We start from the raw sequence: 21,816 nt of genomic DNA on the forward strand, positions 1-21,816 counted from the left end.
GATCCTTTTCTTTCTCTCTTCCTTTATTCCTTTTTGTCTTTCTATCTTTCTTTCTCTCTCTTTCTTTATCTGTCTGTTTCTTTCTATCTTTTTTTCTTTCTCTCTCTCTATCTCTCTCTAGGCTACGCTTCATCTCCAAGGATTGTGTATGCTATACATCCCCGTGGTAAAGTCCAAGTATATTTCACTTTATCATTTGTTCAGTGATATACACTTGCAATAAAAGCTTTCTATTGTCAAATGGGTAGAGAACAGTGGAACATATATCTATATTAATATTTTTACACTTATTAAGTTTTAAATTAAACAAAATGTGTTCGTTTATATAAATTTTCGTAATTGAGGCTATTTATTATTAGAGAGAACATTTAATTGTTAATCATTTATAGGTTATTTTTGGTTAAGTCCATGTCAGATCGTAATCAGATTAAGCTTAAACTTTAAAAAATATGATATTATAAAAAAAAATTATCACAAAATCGAAACAACTAAACCCGATAATTTTAAGTTCAATATCTATGTATACAGTTGCATTAAACATATATTTCAGCTCATGCAAAATTTCCCTTCTTGTAGATTAAATATGGTGTAAAAAGGTATTAATATATAAACGTGTTTTTGTCTTAAATTTGTAAATAAAAATTAATTAGAGTTGAAAAAGGATTTAATAAAATAACTTCACAAATATTTATTTGTTTAAGAATAGGAGTTGTTTTAATTTTATAAATACAATTGTTTAATCAAATAATTTAGATTGATTTGAATATTATTAGCCTTACGATCATTTCAAGGAGATGATTTGAAATCCTAATTGATTTGAGAAGATCGAAACAAAAGGGATGGTGAATTGGAGAGGCAACCTCCAATAATTCATACATACATATATCTCCCCTCCACCGAAAGAAACACGAGAAACCTCCAAAAGATTGCCAATAATACAACTATGCATGAAACTATGTTTCTAAACTTCCCTTAAAAAGCTACATTTTGAGTTTCCATATATGCCTGTGTTAAGGAGGAGCATATATAAACGTGAGGAAGATTTGCATGACGCAGAAACAGTCAAAAGACCAGAAAGGTAACTAATCAAAATGAGAACCTTTCACCTCAAGTAGTGAAAGTGAAAAGGGCCTTAATCCGAGACATGGCCACAAGTTGCGAACGGTGACATGCTTCCTCTTTTCTTCACAAAACTGCTTTCGTAGTCAGAGAGATGACAGGTTGCTTTATTTGTTCTTAAATGGGGGCTTTGGGGACTCAATGCCCACGGCGAAAACCCACCTGTTGTCATCCTTGAACCGCTGTCCGAAACCGAGACATTACCACCTTTTCTGCTCCTTGTGGATAATCTTGGAGTGCTCAGTAGATTGGTTCGCGTGAGCCCCTTCAAATCGGTCTCAGTGTTGGCACGTCTCATTCTTCCCACGCTCAAAGATTGGTTCGACGTCATTTGTGACTTCTTCATCCTTGAGCTATCTGTCATGCTGCCATATCTAGGTAATGTTGACTGATCCATTTTTTTCAACCTTACACTTGTCTTAGTATCCGACAAATTGCCATCGTGTTTTTTCCTTGAAGGAATGGGTAGTGATGGTGATGCTGGTGGTGACGCTGATCGATTCCCTTTGGAGTTGCCATCCGATTGAGACCCCAGCAAAGATCTACTTGGACTCAAATTGCTTGGTGGAAATGATGATGTATTCACCTTTCTCGTCCTTGAAACTCGATTCGATAAAGACGGTCGAAATGATTTTGTCGCCCGCATTATTTGTTTTTCTGTTTAAATCAATTTAATATGCATTAAGTTTCTTTCAATCAAACACAGCAAAATATATATTATGCTACTAAACATGATATCTGCAATCTAAAATTGTGTTCACATTTATCTCTTTTCTTTCTCTTGTTGGTATATATTAGCATAAGGCGTGCATAGAGGATTTTTTTAACACGTAAAGAAGATGAAAGTTCATTCCCAACACTACCAGTTATGCCGAGAGCGGTAGAAAGAAACCGTGACCGAAACTTAGAATAAAAGCCCTTGAATACATAGAATGCAAATTTAAACAAGTGAACTGACCTTGTTCATTCTTTGCCTTCACATGTGTTTGGTTCTTTATTCTAACCGTTTTCTTGTAGGGGACTTCAGAGGAAACAAACTGTGCGTCACTGCAAATAGATGTAGGATGGGTTGTTTGAGGGAGCGAATCTGTCACTATGGAGGCGTTATCACTATCGCACTCTGCACTTGGGTCGTCACTTTCACTCCTACACCCATCCTTTTGGTGGTGCTCGCAGCACTCATCTTTGGTAGTACTGTTGTTAGGATTCATTTTCGCTTTCTCCTCAACCTTATAAGCAAACATTTCATAGGGTATCTGGGACACAGCGGACACACAAGATGACCTCTCGGTTGAAGAGCTCTTTAGGAACGTTGTCTCTATCTCAAAGAAATCCACAGGTGGAACCTCAAGAAAGTTGAGCTCAGGGTTGATGAGTTGGGACTCTGAATTCATGGCAAGGAACTTTTTGGTGTACCGCAAAATCCTACATATGGACGAGAAGCTGGGACGCTGAGCAGGGTCAGTTTGCCAGCACTTCTTGATCAAATTCACAAGGTATTTCGGGGAACGGTAAGGAAACAAAGGTCTCTCGCCGACCTTTATGTTTTGTCTAATTCTGTCTCCTTGAAGGTGGTTATCTTCAAAAGGCACTTTTCCTGTCAACAACTGGAAGCATATCATCCCAAAGCTGTAGGCATCGGCTTCCTTAGAAGAAGAAGCACCACCATTCTTTTGTTCCAACCGGGACAAAACTTCAGGAGCATACCAGGTTAAAGGGTTAAAGTCTTGGATGGCAGTATCGTTAGTACTAGCATTGTTGACAGAAGACAAGGCAAAGCCTGCAACCTTTGCCTGAAAATAATCCTCTTGGGAATTCATTTTCTTGAGGTAAATATTACAAGGGTTAAGGTGTCCATGGCAAATGTTTTGGGAATGCAGGTACTCCATTCCTCTGGCCATCTGAAGCATGAGATCCACCACAACAGGGATAGAGAATAGAATCTGCCTCCTAGGACCACAATTCTCTTTCATGTAAGTCCACAGATCCTTGTTCATTAACTCCATCACAAGAGAGAACTCTTTCTTCTCCTCGTCGTAAAACCCGCAAAGGTATTGCAATATGTTGGGGTGTGAAAGCGAGAGAATAGAGGAGACCTCAGTCTGGTGTGCTTCTCTGTCCCCTTGAAAGTTCCTCATCGCGAAACTTTGCCCCAACCATTGGATTTCCTTTAAGTCCTTCCGGTGACCCAACCTCCGTCTCACCTGGAAATCTTTGGACCCAACAAGCAGCGCAATTGGGCCGATCTCCGACCCATTGAGAAGCTTTTTGAGGAGCATAACAGCGAGGCCATGCTCGCTCTCCCTAAACACAGCTGAACCACCTTCCTTCGCAGTCTTGTCCTTGATGGCCTCGATGAGCCTCCACCTGTCCTCTCTCCAGGCATTCTCCAAGTTCTTGCAAATCCCGCGCGGGACCAGGTACTGCTTCCCGAACCTCCATTGGAACAGCTCTGGGTCCTTCCATTCCACGTCATACTTCCGACCCAGTATCACCTTCTTCTTTGCCTTCTCCTCCGGATCTAAACCCGTAATCTCCCCTGCAATTTCGATCGCCTCGATCACCGCCGGGAAATAGCAGAGAAGGTTGTGGATGTGGAATTCCACGCAGTCTCGGTGGTGAGAGAGGGTAATGGCTTTCCCCAACCAATGTTTGGAATCCAAACACTGCTTTATGTAATGCTCTCCCTCCTTGAAAACCCTGCACAACTCTGTCAGAGGAGATTCCAGAGCCTTCCATTTGCCGTTCCTCTCTTCCAGCTTCAGGTTCTGCCGCATCTCCTCTGCGATCGTATCCATCGCCAAACTGAATATGTCCAGGATCAAACAGCATTGCCGTTGGTTGATTTGGATTTCATCGCGCAGAACCATAAGCGCTTTCAGACTCCCAACCACCTCTCCGATATGCCGGAACTGTTCCATTCCGGCACTCAAAATCTACAAAACAACAATCCAACAATTAGAATTGCGAAGAACGAATCATGCACCGTGTGATTGCGTGTAGCCTGGTTCAAAATTACAACAACATCATACAGAGAACCAAATATGATTTAGACAAAAGGTTTGTTTGATGGCGGGCGTATAAAAGTTTGCAACCACGATTATGACCGCGTGTTTGAACAAAAGAAAGAAGAGGAAGAAAAAAGAACAGAGATAACGAAATCGCATAATACTAACACAAAAAAGATGACAAAGTCTTACTCTTGGCAAAGCACAAAACGAAGAAGAAGGACGGAGAGGGTTTTGTTTGCGGGGGCAAGCGTTTAGGAATTTGTTTGCAGGGTGGCATGATGATTAGTTAAGTAATAATGTAATAGGAAACAGAAAAAATAACTGACGACGAAGAGAAGAAGAAACGGAAAGTGTAAGGCCGGTTGGAAACAGGAGGGTATGTTACTAGTAAGAGTGTTTCTGTGGTGTTATCGTTGAATACCTCGGATTTTCGTTAAGAATACAAATGTCCGATGTTGGCGGGAGACATCCAAACTCATTAACTATTTTTTTAAATTAATAGGATTTCCCCTCCTATTATATCACATATAAACAAATTTGAAGAGCAAGCGTATTAACATGAGAGAAAAATCAATTTTGAAAAAAAAGAGAATCGATTCTCCTTCTTTTTTTTATATGCTTCAAAATGGATTCTAACTTTTTCAAATCATCTACAATCAATTTTATAGCTAACCCAATCAATTATAGGCAATCATAAATATTCTCGTAATTGTTTCTAATATTTTTTTATTCATCCAAAATCGATTCTAGTATTTTGAAAATATAACAATATTGATTCAGGTTTTCTTCTTCCAGCAAAATCAATTATACGAAAGACAAAATCGATTCCATCCATTTTTCTTATTCTTCCTAAAACTTGTGCCTATTAAGGTAATATGATTTTTTATTCCACATAAATAGTAAATCATCTTAGATCTTCTTAATACGTAAAAATGAAAATTTCGTATTTCTCCATAAATCATAGCATGTAATCATCTTCAAATACTTGAAAATAAACATGTTACTTATACATTACATGGACAAAAGCAAACACACTCTTAAAAATGGTTATATGAATGTATTTCTTGAGTGATTTGATTGTAGATTGTTAGCACTCTCATTCATCTAATTTCATTATTACCCCTCCGGTTAAGGTAACGACTTCAGGCATGGCCAGCTCCCATAGTGTGATGGGTGGAGTTTTTCTTTTCTTTTAAATATGATATGTTTTAACAACCAACTTCATTTTTTCAACAATATCAAATGTCTTATATATGGCATAGTTTATTTTATTATTTTACTTATTATATGTTTATCTCTTTTAATATATATCGTTTTTATTTTAGTTTCTAATATTTTTTACAAAATAATCATGTATCACAAAATAAATAAAAAAATTACAAATCTAAAAAATATTTAACAAATTAAAATAAAATTTTATTAAGAATTTGAGTTATCACACGTACTTATATATAAAATGATTATCCTTTTCAGTGTCAATTTGTTTTTCAATTTTTTTCTTTAAATAATATTTTTAAACTAAATTAATTATTTTTTTAACTTTATTCTTCAAATATATTTTTTAAAAATTCAACTGTTTCTATTTACTTAACTACTTTTTTAATTATTAAACTACCTACAAAATAAATAAAAAAATATTTACATTTATAATAAAATTACAAAAAGTTTTTTTATCATCATAAAAAGAATGAAGGGCCGCGTACAAGCAATTGTGTTTTACTATATATAATGTTAATATAAAAATTTTAGTTGTACGAAAACAAAAAATTTTAGTATTTATCGTGCTTATGAGCTAAGATACTAAATATTCAACTAAAAAAAGAAATTATAAAATTTCACAAAGAAAATAAGGATTAAATATATTTTTAGTCCCTATACTTTGGGACGATTTTTGTTTTATTTCCTCTTTCAGACTGAGGTAAAATTTAGTCTTTTAACTTTATTTATTGTTTCAAACACTTTTCTAAGTTAATATTGAAGTAAAAATGTGTCAGTGTAAACAATCCAAATGCTATAATGAAACGTGCTTGAAACAGCAAACAAAGTTAAAAGAAATTGGTAAAAAGGACTAAAATCAGAGTTGAAGGACTAAATTGTACCTTAGTTTAAAAGAAAAACTAAAACCAAAATTGCTCTAAAGCATAGGAACTAAAAACATATTTAACTCTAAAATAAATATAATAAAATAAGAGATAATAAAAAACATTAAATTATAAAATAATGTGAAATAGTTTATTTGATATAATAACAAATAAATAAGATTCTAAAAATAAAATTTGAAAAGGAAAGTTAGAAAAAGTATATGGCGCCAAAAGGTAACAGAGTGTCAGCGTTGTGTTGGAATCCAAACTGAAAGGGGGCAATCACATGGGCTCGCCAAGCTCATAACATGCGGGTGGGCCCACCACTGTATTGGATACCGGCTTCACCGGTTACCTGTCTTCGCTTTATTTTATATTTGCTTCTCCTTTGTATCGTAAGGGCTTTAGTCTGTTAAAACCCTCTCTTTCTTCTCATATCATCGCATTTTACAAACTTAGAGAGAGAGAGAAAGAGTGTGAAAGTGTGCCCAAACGATAAACATGGCCACTTTCAGATTTTCTTTCGGTTTCGGATTGCTGGCTCTGCTTCTCTCTCTTATCTTTGCTCTTTACGTTCCTCTCTCTGCCAATGCTCAATCTCTGCCTCCGGCGCCTCCTCCCACCAGCGACGGTAACTATTCTTTTTCCAGATCTGATTCCTAAATTCAACAATATATATATTCACTGGATCTGAAAACGTGCTTCCTCTACTCGCATTCATTTGTTTTTGTGCATATACAGGAACGTCCATAGATCAAGGTATTGCGTATGTGTTGATGATGTTGGCTTTGGCACTCACTTATCTCATCCACTCCTCTTCCATCTTCTGAATATTTCAATTCAAACGAAGGGAGGTGTTATATTTATTATGGATACAGCTGTTAGCATTAACATTAGGTTTTGATTATTTCACAGGGAAAATTACCCCTGCGCCAATTCAACCTTGTTTTTTCGGTTTTTCCTTGTATGTGTTTTCTTACTGGCTTCTTGTTGCTAGCTGCTATTGTTCAGTTTATTTAGTGATGCCATTGTTCATCTTCTTTTGGACATATTAGGTCGTTTGATTTGTGCTAAATTGTCTTTTTAACCGTTTTAATTGCTCAAAAAATTAACTTAATCAATTACTCGTGGAGTCATTGTAGGGGTAACCTTTATAATTAACATCGAAATTTATTCGATAATTGAAACGTGCTAAAATTGGTGAAATTGTTAGCATTGTTTATTTATTTTTATGATGAATTCAGTTCAAATAAAATTTAAAATTAATATGACTCGAATTTATTTATTTTTTACTGCAACATCTATTTATTTTCTTAGTGAATGATTTTTCAGTTAAAACAAAATTTAAATTTAATTAAAAACTAAAAAGTATATTTTACAGCACACATCTTATTGACGGAATGAATACTAATTAAAATAAAATTCAATTGAAAAATACCTATATATAATTAAGTTTTGTATCATATTCTTATACAAAATAAATTTCATTATTCATTTTACGATCTATAATTTTGTAATCCTTCATAATTTTAACAAAAATCTCAATATATTATTGAAATTTGTAAATCGAAATTGAGTATGCGTTTTATACACTACTGAGATTAAAAAAAAAAAGTAGTATTGTTACCATAATTTCCCTTTTGCAATTCCCATCATAAATTTTTATTATAATTGTTAGCATCATATCATAATATAAATAATAATTTTTATTATTCTTGAAATTTGTAAATCCAAATTGAGTATGTGTTTTGTATATTACTGAGATAAAAAGAAAAAATGAAAAAAAAAGGGTAGCATTTGTTACCATAATAAATTTCTGTTATAATAGTTACCAAATAATATAAGTTGAAAAAGGATTAAAAGTACAGCTTTAACAAATAAAAAATGAGTGTTTTTATCATGTTACTTAACGTGACTATTACGTCATTAGTCAATATTAGTGAATTAAAACTTTTAATAGAAGGTTATACAGAACTAAATATTCTAAAATGTTTGGAAGAAAGTTTAGAGGCAAAATATTCAGTATCTAGTCAAAAACTCGTTTTGACTCATCGTGCCAATAATCAACATTTTAAAACGATGTTGATTTCACGAACATCCAATGGTTTGTCACTTTTGGATTAGAATGTAATAATATCAAGTACAATGATAATTTAACATTTTTTTATAATAATTTAATATTTTTATTTGATCTATATTATTGTTTATAATTATTATTATTAATTATAAAATAATTTTAAACCAATCACAAAATGATATGATAATAAAATATTAAAATATAAAAAATATTGTTAGAGTATTATTATACTAATATCAATACCGATTCATTTACATACAAAAGAATTCTTTTTATTGATTTGAACACTTTTTTTTTTCAATTTCAATTTATTCGGTGGCATCTATATGAAAGTGGTTTATTGGTTTTTTGTATTTGAATTTCAATTTTCTGAGTTGCATGTGTACTCGTGCAAGACCTAAAGGGTATTGAGTTTGATTTCTGTAAGTAAAGTCTATAAAGATTTAGATCATTCTAATGAGCCGATTAACATGTGTATTGAAGGCGTTCAACTAATTTTACCATTCATTCCTGTTTTTAACAAATTTTAAAACTTATTGAAAATTTTGATAGATTTCAAAATTCATTAAATCTATAAACGATTGTTAAAGTTTTTGGAAAATTTTTTAACCGTATTTCGAAATTTGTTGAAATATAAAAAGTAAAAGTATACTTTTTTTTTTTAGTTGCAGAGATAAAAGCTTTAACAAAAATTACTTTAAGTTAATTTTTTTTATAAAGAATAGTTTTAAGATTATAAAAATATTGTGGAGGTGCATGAAGAAATGATTGAGGTGCAGGAGAAGCTTCCGGGGCCTTTTATATAGAGAAGCCCAGTCCCTGGTCCTTTAATTAAAGCTCAAAGGTCCATCGTTGTTCGGCTTTGTAGTCGAAATGACCTGTCAAAAATTGACTGGGCCCAAATAAAAATAAAAATTGATAAAAGCCCAAAACGGGTTCTCCCAGAAGTTGGCGTGGCTTTGTGAAAACATTTTAGTGTTTGCTTATGTGAATAATACGAATACTTGGGCTAATAAAAACTTCACTCCACTAAGATTTTGAAAATGAAAATAATTAAAGGTATCTACTAGTATACTAGTTGGTATATACTTTATTTAAATAAAATATTTCTGTTATCTTTTAAATGTTATAGTTCAGAGTTTCTACTACAGTTTTAAATCTTGAAAGTATTTGCTTCATAAATATTTCATTTAAATTCAGTTTTAAAAGAATTAAAACGTATTATGAATTTTAATATAAGTGAATAATATCTATCGAATGATCGTTCTATGGATAGAGTTATTTTTGTTTTTTTTTTCACTTTCATTATAGTTTTTAATTTTATCGTACTGTATACATAATACTATAAAAATGAAAATAAAGAGTTATCACAAAAAGTAAAAAAAATATAATAAAATAAGATAAGAATATCGAGAATCTTCTTTTACTTAAACTTATCTATTTTTCAAATATTTTTCATTTAAAAAAAATTGAAGAAATTATATTTCTTTTTATATAATATCTTAATATAATATATAATATCTTAATTAAATTGTATATAATGATAAATAAATTTAGTTATATATCTAAGTGAAATAATTGATGAACTGATCGATTCACAAATAAGATTAAAGGTTAAATATGTTTTTCGTCCCCCAACTATTGATCGTTTTTGTGTTTAGTTCCTCTTTCAAACTATACTACAATTTAGTCCTTCAACTTTAGAAAACTCTGGTTTTAGTCTTTTTTACCAAATTTTTTTAACTTTATTTGTTGTTTTAAACGAGTTTCTCAGTTAACATTGAAGCAAAAATGTGTCAAACAGTATAAACAATCCAAATGTTAATGTAACGTGCTTGAAACAACAAATAAAGTTTAAAAAATTTGGTAAAAAAGACTAAAACCATAGTTTTCTAAAGTTGAAGGACTAAATTGTACTATAGTTTGAAAGAAAGACTAAACACAAAAACGGCCAATAGTTGGGAGACGAAAAACATATTTAACCCTAAGATTAATTATAAAAAATAATTAAATTAACTTTAAATCAGATTATTAATATATGAATAATAATTGAGTTAGTCCTAAACATAAGTTTATAAAAAAATTATAAATAAAAATTTAATATTTAGATAATTAATTATTTTTATTATATATTTATTGTCAAATTATCTAGAAAAACATTAAAGTGATCGTGTTTTCTAAAAGTTACATTCAATTGAAATTATCGGTGAAAAAAAATTATAAGCAAATTGTAATCTTGAAGTAAAAAAATAATGTGTAGAAAAACTTAACAAAGCGAAATAATTTATAATTTTAATTTAGAGTTTAAGTAATGAGAAGTATTGAATAGAGAAATATTAATAAGTACTTAGATTAAGATGAGAATCACGTGGTGGAGGAAATAACAGTGATTGAGGTTGACGAGACGTGTGATGCGGGGACCATGGGACGTTGGGACCAAATGATCCCCAGATGCACGTACACTTGCACAAAAGGAGGTCAAAAGCCGTTGGATTGATTATGTGTAAGGCTGCGATTGAGAGTGTAGGGGCCGCAGAATAACATGGAAGATACGCTGTATTTTTCTGATTCTGAATGGTGAGTCCATATAAGGGAAGCGCTTTTGGCATTTCACGGTTCTTCTGTTTCTTTCCATACAATAACTTATCCCTTAACCTCTCGCCTCTTCCACGTTATCTTTTCTGCCTTCTTCAAACATAAATACAAAATATTTTTCTTTTACATTATAACTTATTTTTAGAAATATTTTAATTATTACAGAAAAACTTTTTAATATGAAAATGCAAAGAGTGGGGGTCCAAATGTGATTGTGAGTGTGAATAGGGTACAGTAAGCAGCAGCAAGTGGGCTTGGTGAGATTAAAAAAATCCCAGTTGTAGTAGATAAGACAAATCTATTACAGGCCTTTATAACAACACAATCTATGCTTATAAATTATTTCCACAACATCATTAAATAATATCACATGATGCTCTTTTTCTCAAACTTCCTCCTACGTTCATTCATCAAACCTTATAGTAATAAATAAACATGTCTCTGGAAGATCGAAAGAGACGTTCCTTCAACACTATCAATAGCATGTTTGTCACTTTGACTTTTAAACCATTCATTTCCTTCTACCTTTTAACTTCTTCTTCTGGGTTTTCCTGCAACATATATCTATATATATATAACACATGCATATTTTCTTCTTTCTGCTCAGAGGACAAGTTATAACAATATTCAAATCAAGATCTTGGTTTCAAACTAACGTGCTTCTGCATAAAATTTAATGCATCATAAGCAATAATGCAGAATGCGTTTCTCATAAATGATGTTCAACGCGAAACATTAAAGTTACTGATAAAAGTAAACTGTGGAATAACACTGAAAGGAAACGTGCTTCTTCATAAATGCCAAATGTTTTAACCAGAAACATTAATGTAACTACGATAAATAAATAGAAAAATGTTTAAAAGTTTAATCTTTGATCAAACGATGTGGTCCAAATGAAATTGGTGGCATGAAAAGTATACAAGTGTTGTGCCACTTGCAACCTTCTGCTTCTGTCAGATATCGCGTTCAATCCAAAGGCCAAAACGCATTTTCATGTTGCCTTCAATCGTAAATCTGATTTTTTCTTTTGCTTTTATTTGGAAGTTGAAACGCAAAATGAACTTGCGTTTTGGCTTTTGAGGGGGCCCAAAAGTCTTCTTCTTTTATCTTAATTGCTTTCTCTACAAACAAAACGTTGCACATGTTAAAGGAAGATACGCATTCTTCTAAGTCACATGATATATTCATGCGCATTTCACCTAAATTATCTTCATATTTATAAGAGAATTCATGGCCATGCAACTCCCAAGTCTATATTTTCACAAAATAATCTCTCTAGTGCAAGATTTCCTGTACTAGAAAATATTATTTTATCCTTTAAGTTTGTTAATCCTTACATTTTTTTCAGCAAAAAAAAAAAACATAAAATATTCTAAATTTATTATAATCAAATTTAATGTTTTTTGAGTTTATTAGGTCACCTGTTATCATACCGATCGATAAAAAAAAAAATTATACAAAAATTTACTAAGTTAATTATCTATTTCTATATATAAATTATCTATTTTTATATATTAAGGGGTTTCATTTTTTTTCATGTACACGTTTTTTTTTTTATTTTGTCCTTTAATTAACTTTTATTTTGATTTAAAATGATTATATTCTTATTTTTACTCATTTAATTGTTTTATAAATTAAAAAATATATTTTATTATTCTTTTCTTTTAATAACTACCTTTTCAAATTCAAATAATTATTTATAATGAAAAACCATTTAATAATAACAAAATGTATAAATTATTTATTTTGATAATTACTTTTAGTAAAAAATATTTTATAGTTTAATAAATAGTTGTCAAAAAAATGGATACATGGGCTTCCCATTAAACCAATATACACAATCTTTTTTAAACAAAAATATTGAACATTAAAACAGTCAAATTTATAGTGGTTTTTGAAATTACTTAAACAAGACAACATTTTCCTCATAATTTTTCAAGTAATTAATACAGAATTTCAATAAAGAAAATATCAATTTTAATACCTCTTTCAATATTTGTAAATCTTCAAATCCTGTCCAAATCTAACTATTTTCTGTAGCCCTTTCTAATTAGTTTAACAGTAGAAGTGAAAATTAAATAATATTTTAAATTAAGATAATTAAAAACATTTAACAAACAATTTATGTAATATATTATTATTTAGTATAAATAAGATTATATGTATAATTTTTAGTTTTCGGCCAATAATTAATTTACTTTTAAAAATATAACTTTATTTTATATAAATTATGATTTACTTATAAATTTTTATTTATTTCTATATTAGTTTTGATACCATAATTCTGAATGATTGTAAAATCATATATGTTCTATTACATGATAATATGGCTGCCTACCTCTAAATACAAAAGTAGCCGCATGTTTTTTATGGTTAAAATTTTACAAAGAGAATATATTAAAATTATATGTAATATTAAAATAGTATTGCTCTTATTTATTTATTTACATGTAATATTAAAAGTGATATAAAATAATTTTATTCGTAATACATTGATTTATTTTTTCTGTAATTATTCTTTATATATAAAATGATAGTCTTATAATTATAAAGTAAAATCTTGTATAATCATTTTCATTTACTGATAGTTTGCAAATAAAAACTAAATTATTTCTTGAAAAGTAATATAAAGTCACAGATGATAATATGTTTAGAATAAGATTATTTTAGTCATAAAAATTTAAAGCAAGTTACTTAATTGAATAATGCACTTAAAATTTATATAATTATTTTAGTTAACATTTTAAATTTCTTTTATTAAATTGATTATAGTTAATAATGAAAACTAAAAAATACTAAAAAAAATTAAAATTGTTATACTTAATATTAACAAAATACAAACAAAATGTTATGTAAAAAAAATTAGAAATATTAAAACAATATGTTATGTATATATACTTAAAGCATATTTATGTCAATATATTTTATGTTAATGTTAATTTTAAATTGTGTAAATCTATAAAAGGAAAAGGCAATAATTACTTTTTAATGTTATATACTTTTTAATACGTTATTGTCTTTATGATAAATTCTTTCCTTACTATATTTAAAACAATACTTTATAAGAATTCAATATTATAATATCACAATTAATATTGAGAAAATAATTCAATAGCTTTAATTAAAATATAACTACTTAAAAACAACATAATATTTGAATTAAACTGGAATATATATATATATATATATATATATATATATATATATATATATATATATATATATATATATATATATAAGAAACTACATTACGTTTTTACAATTTAGAGATACTTTTTTTCAGTTTTTTCTTCTCAGTGTTTGAAAAGTGAGCGCATATAAAAAGTTATTTGATATTTAAGTAAGTGTACATGGATAACAGTTAATAAAATTATATCGTAAAGATAATGATATTTAGACAACAATTTTTTGCCAACATTTCAACATTGATTACGTGTCAATCTGTGTAAATATATTGGAATTGTTGTCATTATCCTAAGATAATAATAATAATATCAGTGTAAAATATATTGGAATTGTTATCTAATCATATTATTTCTTCATGGAATTTTACCTAAACGAATATTGGGATGAACACATTTCATTCATCTTTTATTTATTACTCGTTTAGTCAAAACGATTAATTTTAAATGGTTATTATTATTTTATTAAATACGTAAATGCATAAGCGATTTTGTTGAGATGTTTTGATTAATTTTAAATGGTTATAATAAGATAAGTATTTTTCGACTTTGTTTGGTATTTTGCAGGCTGGTTTAACATTTCTTGACGAGATTATTTACGTCTTAGTATTTATGTACAAAACGATTATTTTTTATAACCTTGTTTGATATTTCTCATCAAGTTATATTTATAGATTGATATTTCTAAATCTTGAAACATATTTTAAGATAAGACTATATATTTTTATTTTCTATGTTAATAACCTACTTAATATTCCGTGAAAGCCTTATTATTATGCATATTTAGTGAGATAGACTGACAAAATACTTATCAACTTAAAAGAAAAAAAAAGAAGGGAATCAGAAATGAAGTAAACACGTTTGATCGACAATTACATCTCAACTTTTAAAGAATATTGATAAAATTTATACTAAAATAATATTTGATTTATAAATGACATTTACAAAAATGAAAATACTTATATATATATATATATATATATATATATATATATATATATATATATATATATATATATGCCCGAGGTTATGGTATCTGTACCAAGGAAGATTAAAATTAAATTATTTGTGCATCTTGTGGTCGGGGCTCACGTGGGGATTAGTCCCATAATACAAACAGCATCAAACAAAATGCTAAAATAATAACCAAAAAATAATACTCATTTTTGTCGGTTTCTTTTCAAACATAGTTTAAACCTGTCACGGAAATACAAATAATTATACATTTTAATAAAATGATTTCTAAATTACTTTTGTTCACAAGTTAACTGATTAAAGATTATACGAAAAAGTATAAATGAGAAGAGAATAATTAATGTCATGTTAATCTTACATAAAAATAGAATTCCTTTAAATATAAAAAAACAAATAGTTTAAATTAATTAATTAGTATAATAAACTGAAAAGCTCCAACCTTTGAAGGATGAAACACAGTCACTACTACATCACTGTTACAATTTTAGAACGGGCGACAAGAAGAATAACAGGAAAAAAAGTGACAAAAAAAACTATTAGTTATTACATTGCTATGATTTCCCGCCGGTACAAAATTTGCCGATTTGGAGGGCACGACAAGGACGGGAATCTGTGTGTTATATAAGAAACTCATAATTTCAAAGAGCAAGAAGAGGATCGGAGACGAATAAATCGTCGATATCTTGGAAAAAGTCATGATTTCTGTCTGCATGCCAACTTTTTAATCCGAAATCATCACAAGCAGTGAGAAACACCCCAGGCCAGTCATCGTCGGAGAACAACACACTCTCAGCCGCCGCAGCGCTGTCCAAATCGCCGTACACGTCCGGCGCCGCCAAACAGTCTTCGAAGTCAAATTTTAGTTCGCTCGGAATCGGAACCGGAAACAGTGACTCAGCTTTTGCCTTGGAACTCTCAGACACGGAGGAGAAGTCATCGTCTTTGCCGGTCACGGATTCTGCTTCCTCAGACAAAGAGCAAGAATGAAGTACGGAGGTAGGAGAAAACAGGTTTTTGTTCTGAGTTTCCTCAATGGAGGCGTAACCGTTGGAAACCGGCATCTGGTCTTTGTTGTGCCACGTGGCAGGTGGCGTTATGAAATTGGTGAGCGCGTCGGGTCCACGCAGCTTAATGGCCGCGTTGTCGTACACTAAGGCGGCTTCCTCGGCAGTGTCGTAGGTACCCAACCATAACCTCACGCGTCGAGACGGGTCTCGTATCTCCGCAGCCCATTTTCCCCATGGCCTCTGTCTCACTCCGCGGAATTTCTTTCCGGTCGACCCGCCCGGAGTCTCTGCAACTCTACCTTTGCCCACCACGCTCCGTCTCCGAACTCTCTTCCCGGAAAATACGGCGTCGTTCTCGGCGGCGCAGGGCTCGATGGAAATCTCGTTGATGAATTTGGTATGGCGTTGGCGTTGGCGCTTGGAAGAGTGGCGGTTGGAAGAGTGAAAGGTTTGTTCTTCGTCGCTGGAGGAGTCGGTGGCGTCAGTGTCTGTGACGGTTATTCTGACAAGTCTGGGACATGGGTTTTTTGGTGGGTGGTGAGTGAGTGTGAGTAGTTTGGTGTGGTGAGTGTGAGTGTACTTGGTGGGTGGCGTAGTCATGTTGGAGAAGAGTAGCAATAGCAAAGCATTGAGTAAGGGAAACGGTGGAGAGAAAGAAAGAAAGAAGATGTGAAGAAGTGAAGAGGGAAAAGGGAAAAGGGAAAAGGGTGTGTTAGAGAGAGAGAGATATTCCTTTGGGAGAAGAGAATAAATAAAGGTAGAAGGGAGAGGGGACACGTTTTAGAAGAGTGAGAAAATGTAGGGTGAATTTATGAATTGAATTGAATAGATATGGTTGAGAGAGTAATTGAAGGGGGAGTGTAGTAATTTGAAGAAGAAGAAGAAAAGATAACAGCTTGAAATTAAGAAAGAAGGTGGTGCAGAACAAGTTGGGTGAAGGAGCTGAAAGAAGGAGACAGAAGGTACGAAAAAAGTGTAGCCTCAGCCTGTGAACTCTGTGGGGCTAAACTAAAACATAACCATTAAATATTACAAATAAAGCTACATTTTAAATCTTAAACACTGTCTTCTCCGGAAAAGATAAAGGAAGCCTGCAGCTGGCGCTGTGTTACGTTGCCCAAATTGCGACCTATGCACTGCACTCCTCTGCCCTCCCCTGCCCTGCCCTGCCGAACAAGTCCCTGTGCTTGCGTACTTTGTGTTGTATGGTTTTGAAATAGTAAACTAACGGAACCCTGATTCTTGCAGCAAATATCACAGCAAGTTGTGTGTACTACACAGATATCAAATCATGATACCAAGAAAAAGAAAATGATCTGTTAGCAATTCAAATGAAAATAAGAGATTTTGGCAAAGGTACTACTACTACTACTTCTACTTCAACAACACTCTCACCACCTCCATACAATGATAATGTCTATGTACTCTTCTTTCTCTTCCCAAACCTATTTTATAGCTTCCATAACCTATTCACCAAAATATACAATATTTTCCACTTAAATACAAACCACCTAATGTCTCTACCTTTTTTAAAAACATTTATCACCTTTCTTTCTTTACCAACAAAATGTTAACGTTACACTTTTAATATTCACAATATTATTTCACTTTACTCATCTCGATTTTCAAATATTTTGTATGTTTTAATTTAATTCCATCTCATTATACTGACGAAATCTTTCACGTATTAATTTGAAATTAAGTTATTCTTGCATATTTCTTAAGTTAGTAGTAGTATTTTTGCTAACCTTAATTGAAGAAATAATTAGCATTTAAAAACCACTGGTTTCTGTGTACCTATTGAGCAATTTAAAAAAGACACGTGGACCATGACAAAAGCCCGTCCAATCACGTGAGATGAGACACTTTGAAACCCTACCGGTCACCCTTTGACGGAAATAATATAAGGAGCAGCGACTTATCATGATGTTTTAATAGGATTCAATTATTAAAAACTTCGACTATATATTATAAAATATCATAGTTCAAAAGATACTCTAAATATCTTCAGTAGTCTTCTGACAGTGCTAATTAGCATTTACTTTAATATATAAATGCTAACGAGATAACATTTTAAATAATAAACTTATTTAATTTTTTTTTTTACAAAAACTAAACAACACGTAACAATTAGTTTAAATTCTATGCTTACTATATAGAATTTCTTTTTAACCATTGATTTATTTTCTATTTTTATTATATAAAACATAGTCTAATTGAAAGAAAGACTGGTCTCTTGATATGCTTAATCTATTAAAGCATTTAGCTTTTTTTTTAATAAAAAAATATATGTCGTTTATAATGTTTTATTTCAAAGTTTGAATAGGTTATTTTGGTTCCAAACTTACATTATTTACCATTTGTTTATCATTGTAGAAAATTTTGAATAACGTTATAGTTATATATTGATATTATCTCGTTTAAATTTATCATAAAAAGTTTGAGAAAACGTCAAAGAACGTATAAGCTTGTAACCTACTTCAACAATCTTATTAAAAAAATATATCAAACAAGACTTAGGTCTTTTAATAGTTGTTAGAGGTGATTAGTAATACTTTAACATGCAAATATATGAACTTTTAATTTTGAATATTTTTATAAATGCCTTTTAGTTCAAGTATGAAAAAAACTTAAAAGGCTAAATGATTTTTTTTTTTTTTAAAAACCCGAATTAGTCAACAATCCACTTACATCATAACAATTTCTTAACTTCTAAATCAAATATTATTATATTTTTCTTATCTATTGCACATTGTATTGTGAACATAGAAAAAGAATAATCAAAAGTTGAAATAATAAATTATAAAGAGATTTTGTTATATACAACATTGATGGGTTCAAATTATTTAGAATAGACTATAAAATCAATTTAGGAAGTTGTCATAAATAATTTAAAATATATTAAGAAATTTTGACATAATTAATAAACAGTTAAAATATTTTAGAATTAATATATTGGTAATTATGTGAACATTAAGAACCATAGCTAAGTTTTTAACTACTTTTCCTATACTGACATTTATACTTATTTTTCTAATGTTCTAAATGTGAATTAAATTATATTTTACAAGATATAAAAATTTGTACAATATTATGGAATATAATGATCAAAGGATAATACATATATAATTTAAGAATACACTTGGCTTTTAAAATTTGACCTGTAAAAGAATAAGAGATTTATTAAAACGATAGTATGACATGATTAAATGATATTTTTAAATTAAAAAAGGTTAATGTTAATATTTGATATAACACAGAAGATTTTCATTTTATACTCATGTGAGTTTGGAAGAGCGCTTTCCACGCACAAAAAATATCTACTTCGAGATGCAATGCCAGAATGCTGGCATTTTTAGTTGCCTGAACTGTCTGAATCACAAGAATAAAGCATGTGAAACACATGTGTATTTAGCTTCACCATAATATGCTATAAACTAAAACAAAAAAAAATAATAAAAGAACATAATAACAATAAACTTTTAAGTAGTGTAAAAGAAACATATGCATTAATTATCACACTCTAAAACTACTCTTAACATCCATGGTAACAGTATTACTCATTTCAAACTTAACAAAAACAAAAAATAAATAAAAATAAATTTAACTTTTTATGTTATTAAATAATTTTTCATGTGCAGAGGATATTTAAACAATATTCTGCATTACAAAAGATGAGAATATTATAAAAACAATAAAAATATATTCTTAAAGCTGCTAATATTTGAATGAGATTAAAGAAATAATTAAGTAATATTCACTTTGACCAAAAAGAAGTATATTAATTGATGACTTTCTGATTTCATAGCTACTTCCACGCCATGAAAAGGTGTTGGAGAACTTTAAGATAAAAATTATCGAAAATTGTAACATTTAGCAGGAGTGCAAGATTTTTTAACGAAGACGGCACTTCTCTCATGTCCCTCCACTTGTTAAACAAATAGAAATAAATATTTTTTTATAAATTATTATTTATAATATATTTAAAAAATAATAATAAGTGATATTATTATTAAAAATATTAAAAAGTGAATTTTAAATTAAAGTTGATTTTATAAAATAAAATTTATATATTTGAAATAATGTTGAGTAGTTATATAGAAAGAATGGTGGTTGGGAATTGAGTAGATATTACGGTTAGAGAAAAAGAGTTATAGGGAGTTGATGCATGCATTGAGCCACAAAATGCAGAGAAGCTCCGGTACTTGTTCTTGTTTTGGAATTTTACCACACTCATATCAAACTCAGTGGCACTGTGACCGATATGTCCTTTTGTTTTTACCTATTATCATTACACTATCATAACATGATCTGTCATACTACTCATTCCAGTCAATATTTACCATTTTTAATATAATTTATATTTTCAATTTAAATCTTTCTAAATAATTACTTGCTTTGTTTTCTTGTGTAACTTTATTTTTCCTAAAAAAAAAACATTAATAGTTTTTTAATAGAGGAAGTCATTATTTTGTAAAAAAAAAGAATATTTCCTTTCAAAAAAAATGTCATTAATTATGAACATTTTTATAAGTTGAATTGTTTTTAAGTGAAATACACTAACATATTGAATTTGTCAGAAACACTTATAAAAAATTAGTTTAAAACCCTTTTTTCAGGCTACTTATATGCATATTAATAAACTGTTAAATTATTTTATCCTTGTTTAAATATCTATATGCGGTTATAGTATTTTAATTTTTAAAAAATTTACAGTTTTTGTCCAATATTCTTAGTTTCTTATCTTAAATAAATGTGTGAAGACAAAAGTTGAATTACTTTGAAATTAAAAAAATAAAACGTTTTCTAGATTAAATATTTGACAAAAACGGATAATTTTATAATATAGAAATTTAAATATGATAAAAAAGCAAGTAAAATAAAATAGTGGGTCTAGAATTAAAGAAAATGAAATTTGTAACTTGTCCTAAAATTAAAATTAATAAATATATCAATTATAAGAAATTACAAAAATTAAAATTAATAAAAAGATTTCAAAATTTTCTTCTTCAATTAAATTTATAAATCTCAATAAGCTGACTGAATAAAGTAAAAAATTATAAAGTTAGTTAACAACGTCTAGTATGATTCAAAATAAACAAATCACACATATACAGAAAAATATATCATATGTATTAGCCATATTGTAAAACGAACTACTATTATAATGTTGTATTCAGTGTAGGATTGACAAACTTATTCTTTAATCAAAATCAAAGTACATGTTATCATGCAAAAATAACTTTTTTATTGTCCAGGATTTTTATCAAAAACATACATCCTACATTATTTATCTATGAAATTTTTTTTTTTGGTGTATATATATTTTTCTTTAATAAGTAATTATATATTTTTAATTAAAATAATTATTTTATTATTTGTATTATTTATATGATTGTTTTTTCAACTTATTTACTTTTTCTATTTTATGTTTTTTTTTTAATTTAACCATTTTTAAAACTATAAAATACATATCCCAAAAAAAGTTACCTAAAAAGTAAATAAAAAGTATCTTTTATTAAAAAATATTTATATTTACTTTTATAATTATAATTTTTATTATTATTTAAAAAAATTCAACATACATGTATACGTATTTTCATCTCGTGCTAATATATGAAATATGTACGGAAGAAAACTATGTAAAATATAAAATAAAATGAGCAGTGAAATTAAAATAGTTATACAAATATTATTTTAAATACATCATAAATAAAATCAAAGATTAAATATGTTTTTAGTTTCTTAAATATCACTTTATTTTGGTTT

At 29.5% G+C, this 21,816-nt stretch overlaps 2 protein-coding genes across 2 annotated transcripts; both read right to left on the reverse strand.

Moving 5' to 3' along the window:
- Positions 1-800: 800 nt before the first annotated feature.
- On the reverse strand, positions 801-4,689 carry LOC106776526 (probable serine/threonine-protein kinase DDB_G0277165). The gene is made up of 3 exons (XM_014664007.2): positions 4,320-4,689; positions 2,078-4,055; positions 801-1,776 (listed from the first exon to the last, which is right to left on the reverse strand). Exons 2-3 carry the CDS (start codon positions 4,038-4,040, stop codon positions 1,133-1,135), a joined length of 2,607 nt encoding a protein of 868 aa, XP_014519493.2. The 5' UTR covers positions 4,041-4,055; positions 4,320-4,689; the 3' UTR covers positions 801-1,132.
- Positions 4,690-15,434: 10,745 nt separating this feature from the next.
- On the reverse strand, positions 15,435-17,457 carry LOC106777252 (ethylene-responsive transcription factor CRF1-like). Its single transcript, XM_014664815.2, has one exon. It carries the CDS (start codon positions 16,645-16,647, stop codon positions 15,679-15,681), a length of 969 nt encoding a protein of 322 aa, XP_014520301.1. The 5' UTR covers positions 16,648-17,457; the 3' UTR covers positions 15,435-15,678.
- Between the last annotated feature and the right edge of the window lie 4,359 nt (positions 17,458-21,816).

This window comes from Vigna radiata, chromosome 11 (genome assembly GCF_000741045.1).
Source record: "Vigna radiata var. radiata cultivar VC1973A chromosome 11, Vradiata_ver6, whole genome shotgun sequence".
Taxonomy (NCBI): domain Eukaryota; kingdom Viridiplantae; phylum Streptophyta; class Magnoliopsida; order Fabales; family Fabaceae; genus Vigna; species Vigna radiata.

Bases quoted from the DNA above. Each gene is read 5' to 3' on its own strand.
- LOC106777252 (XM_014664815.2), bottom strand. From the start codon at position 16,647: ATGACTACGCCACCCACCAAGTACACTCACACTCACCACACCAAACTA.
- LOC106776526 (XM_014664007.2), bottom strand. From the start codon at position 4,040: ATGGAACAGTTCCGGCATATCGGAGAGGTGGTTGGGAGTCTGAAAGCG. The intron at 1,777-2,077 runs GTCAGTTCACTT...TGATTTAAACAG, and splicing joins GAAGGCAAAGAATGAACAAG to AAAAACAAATAATGCGGGCG.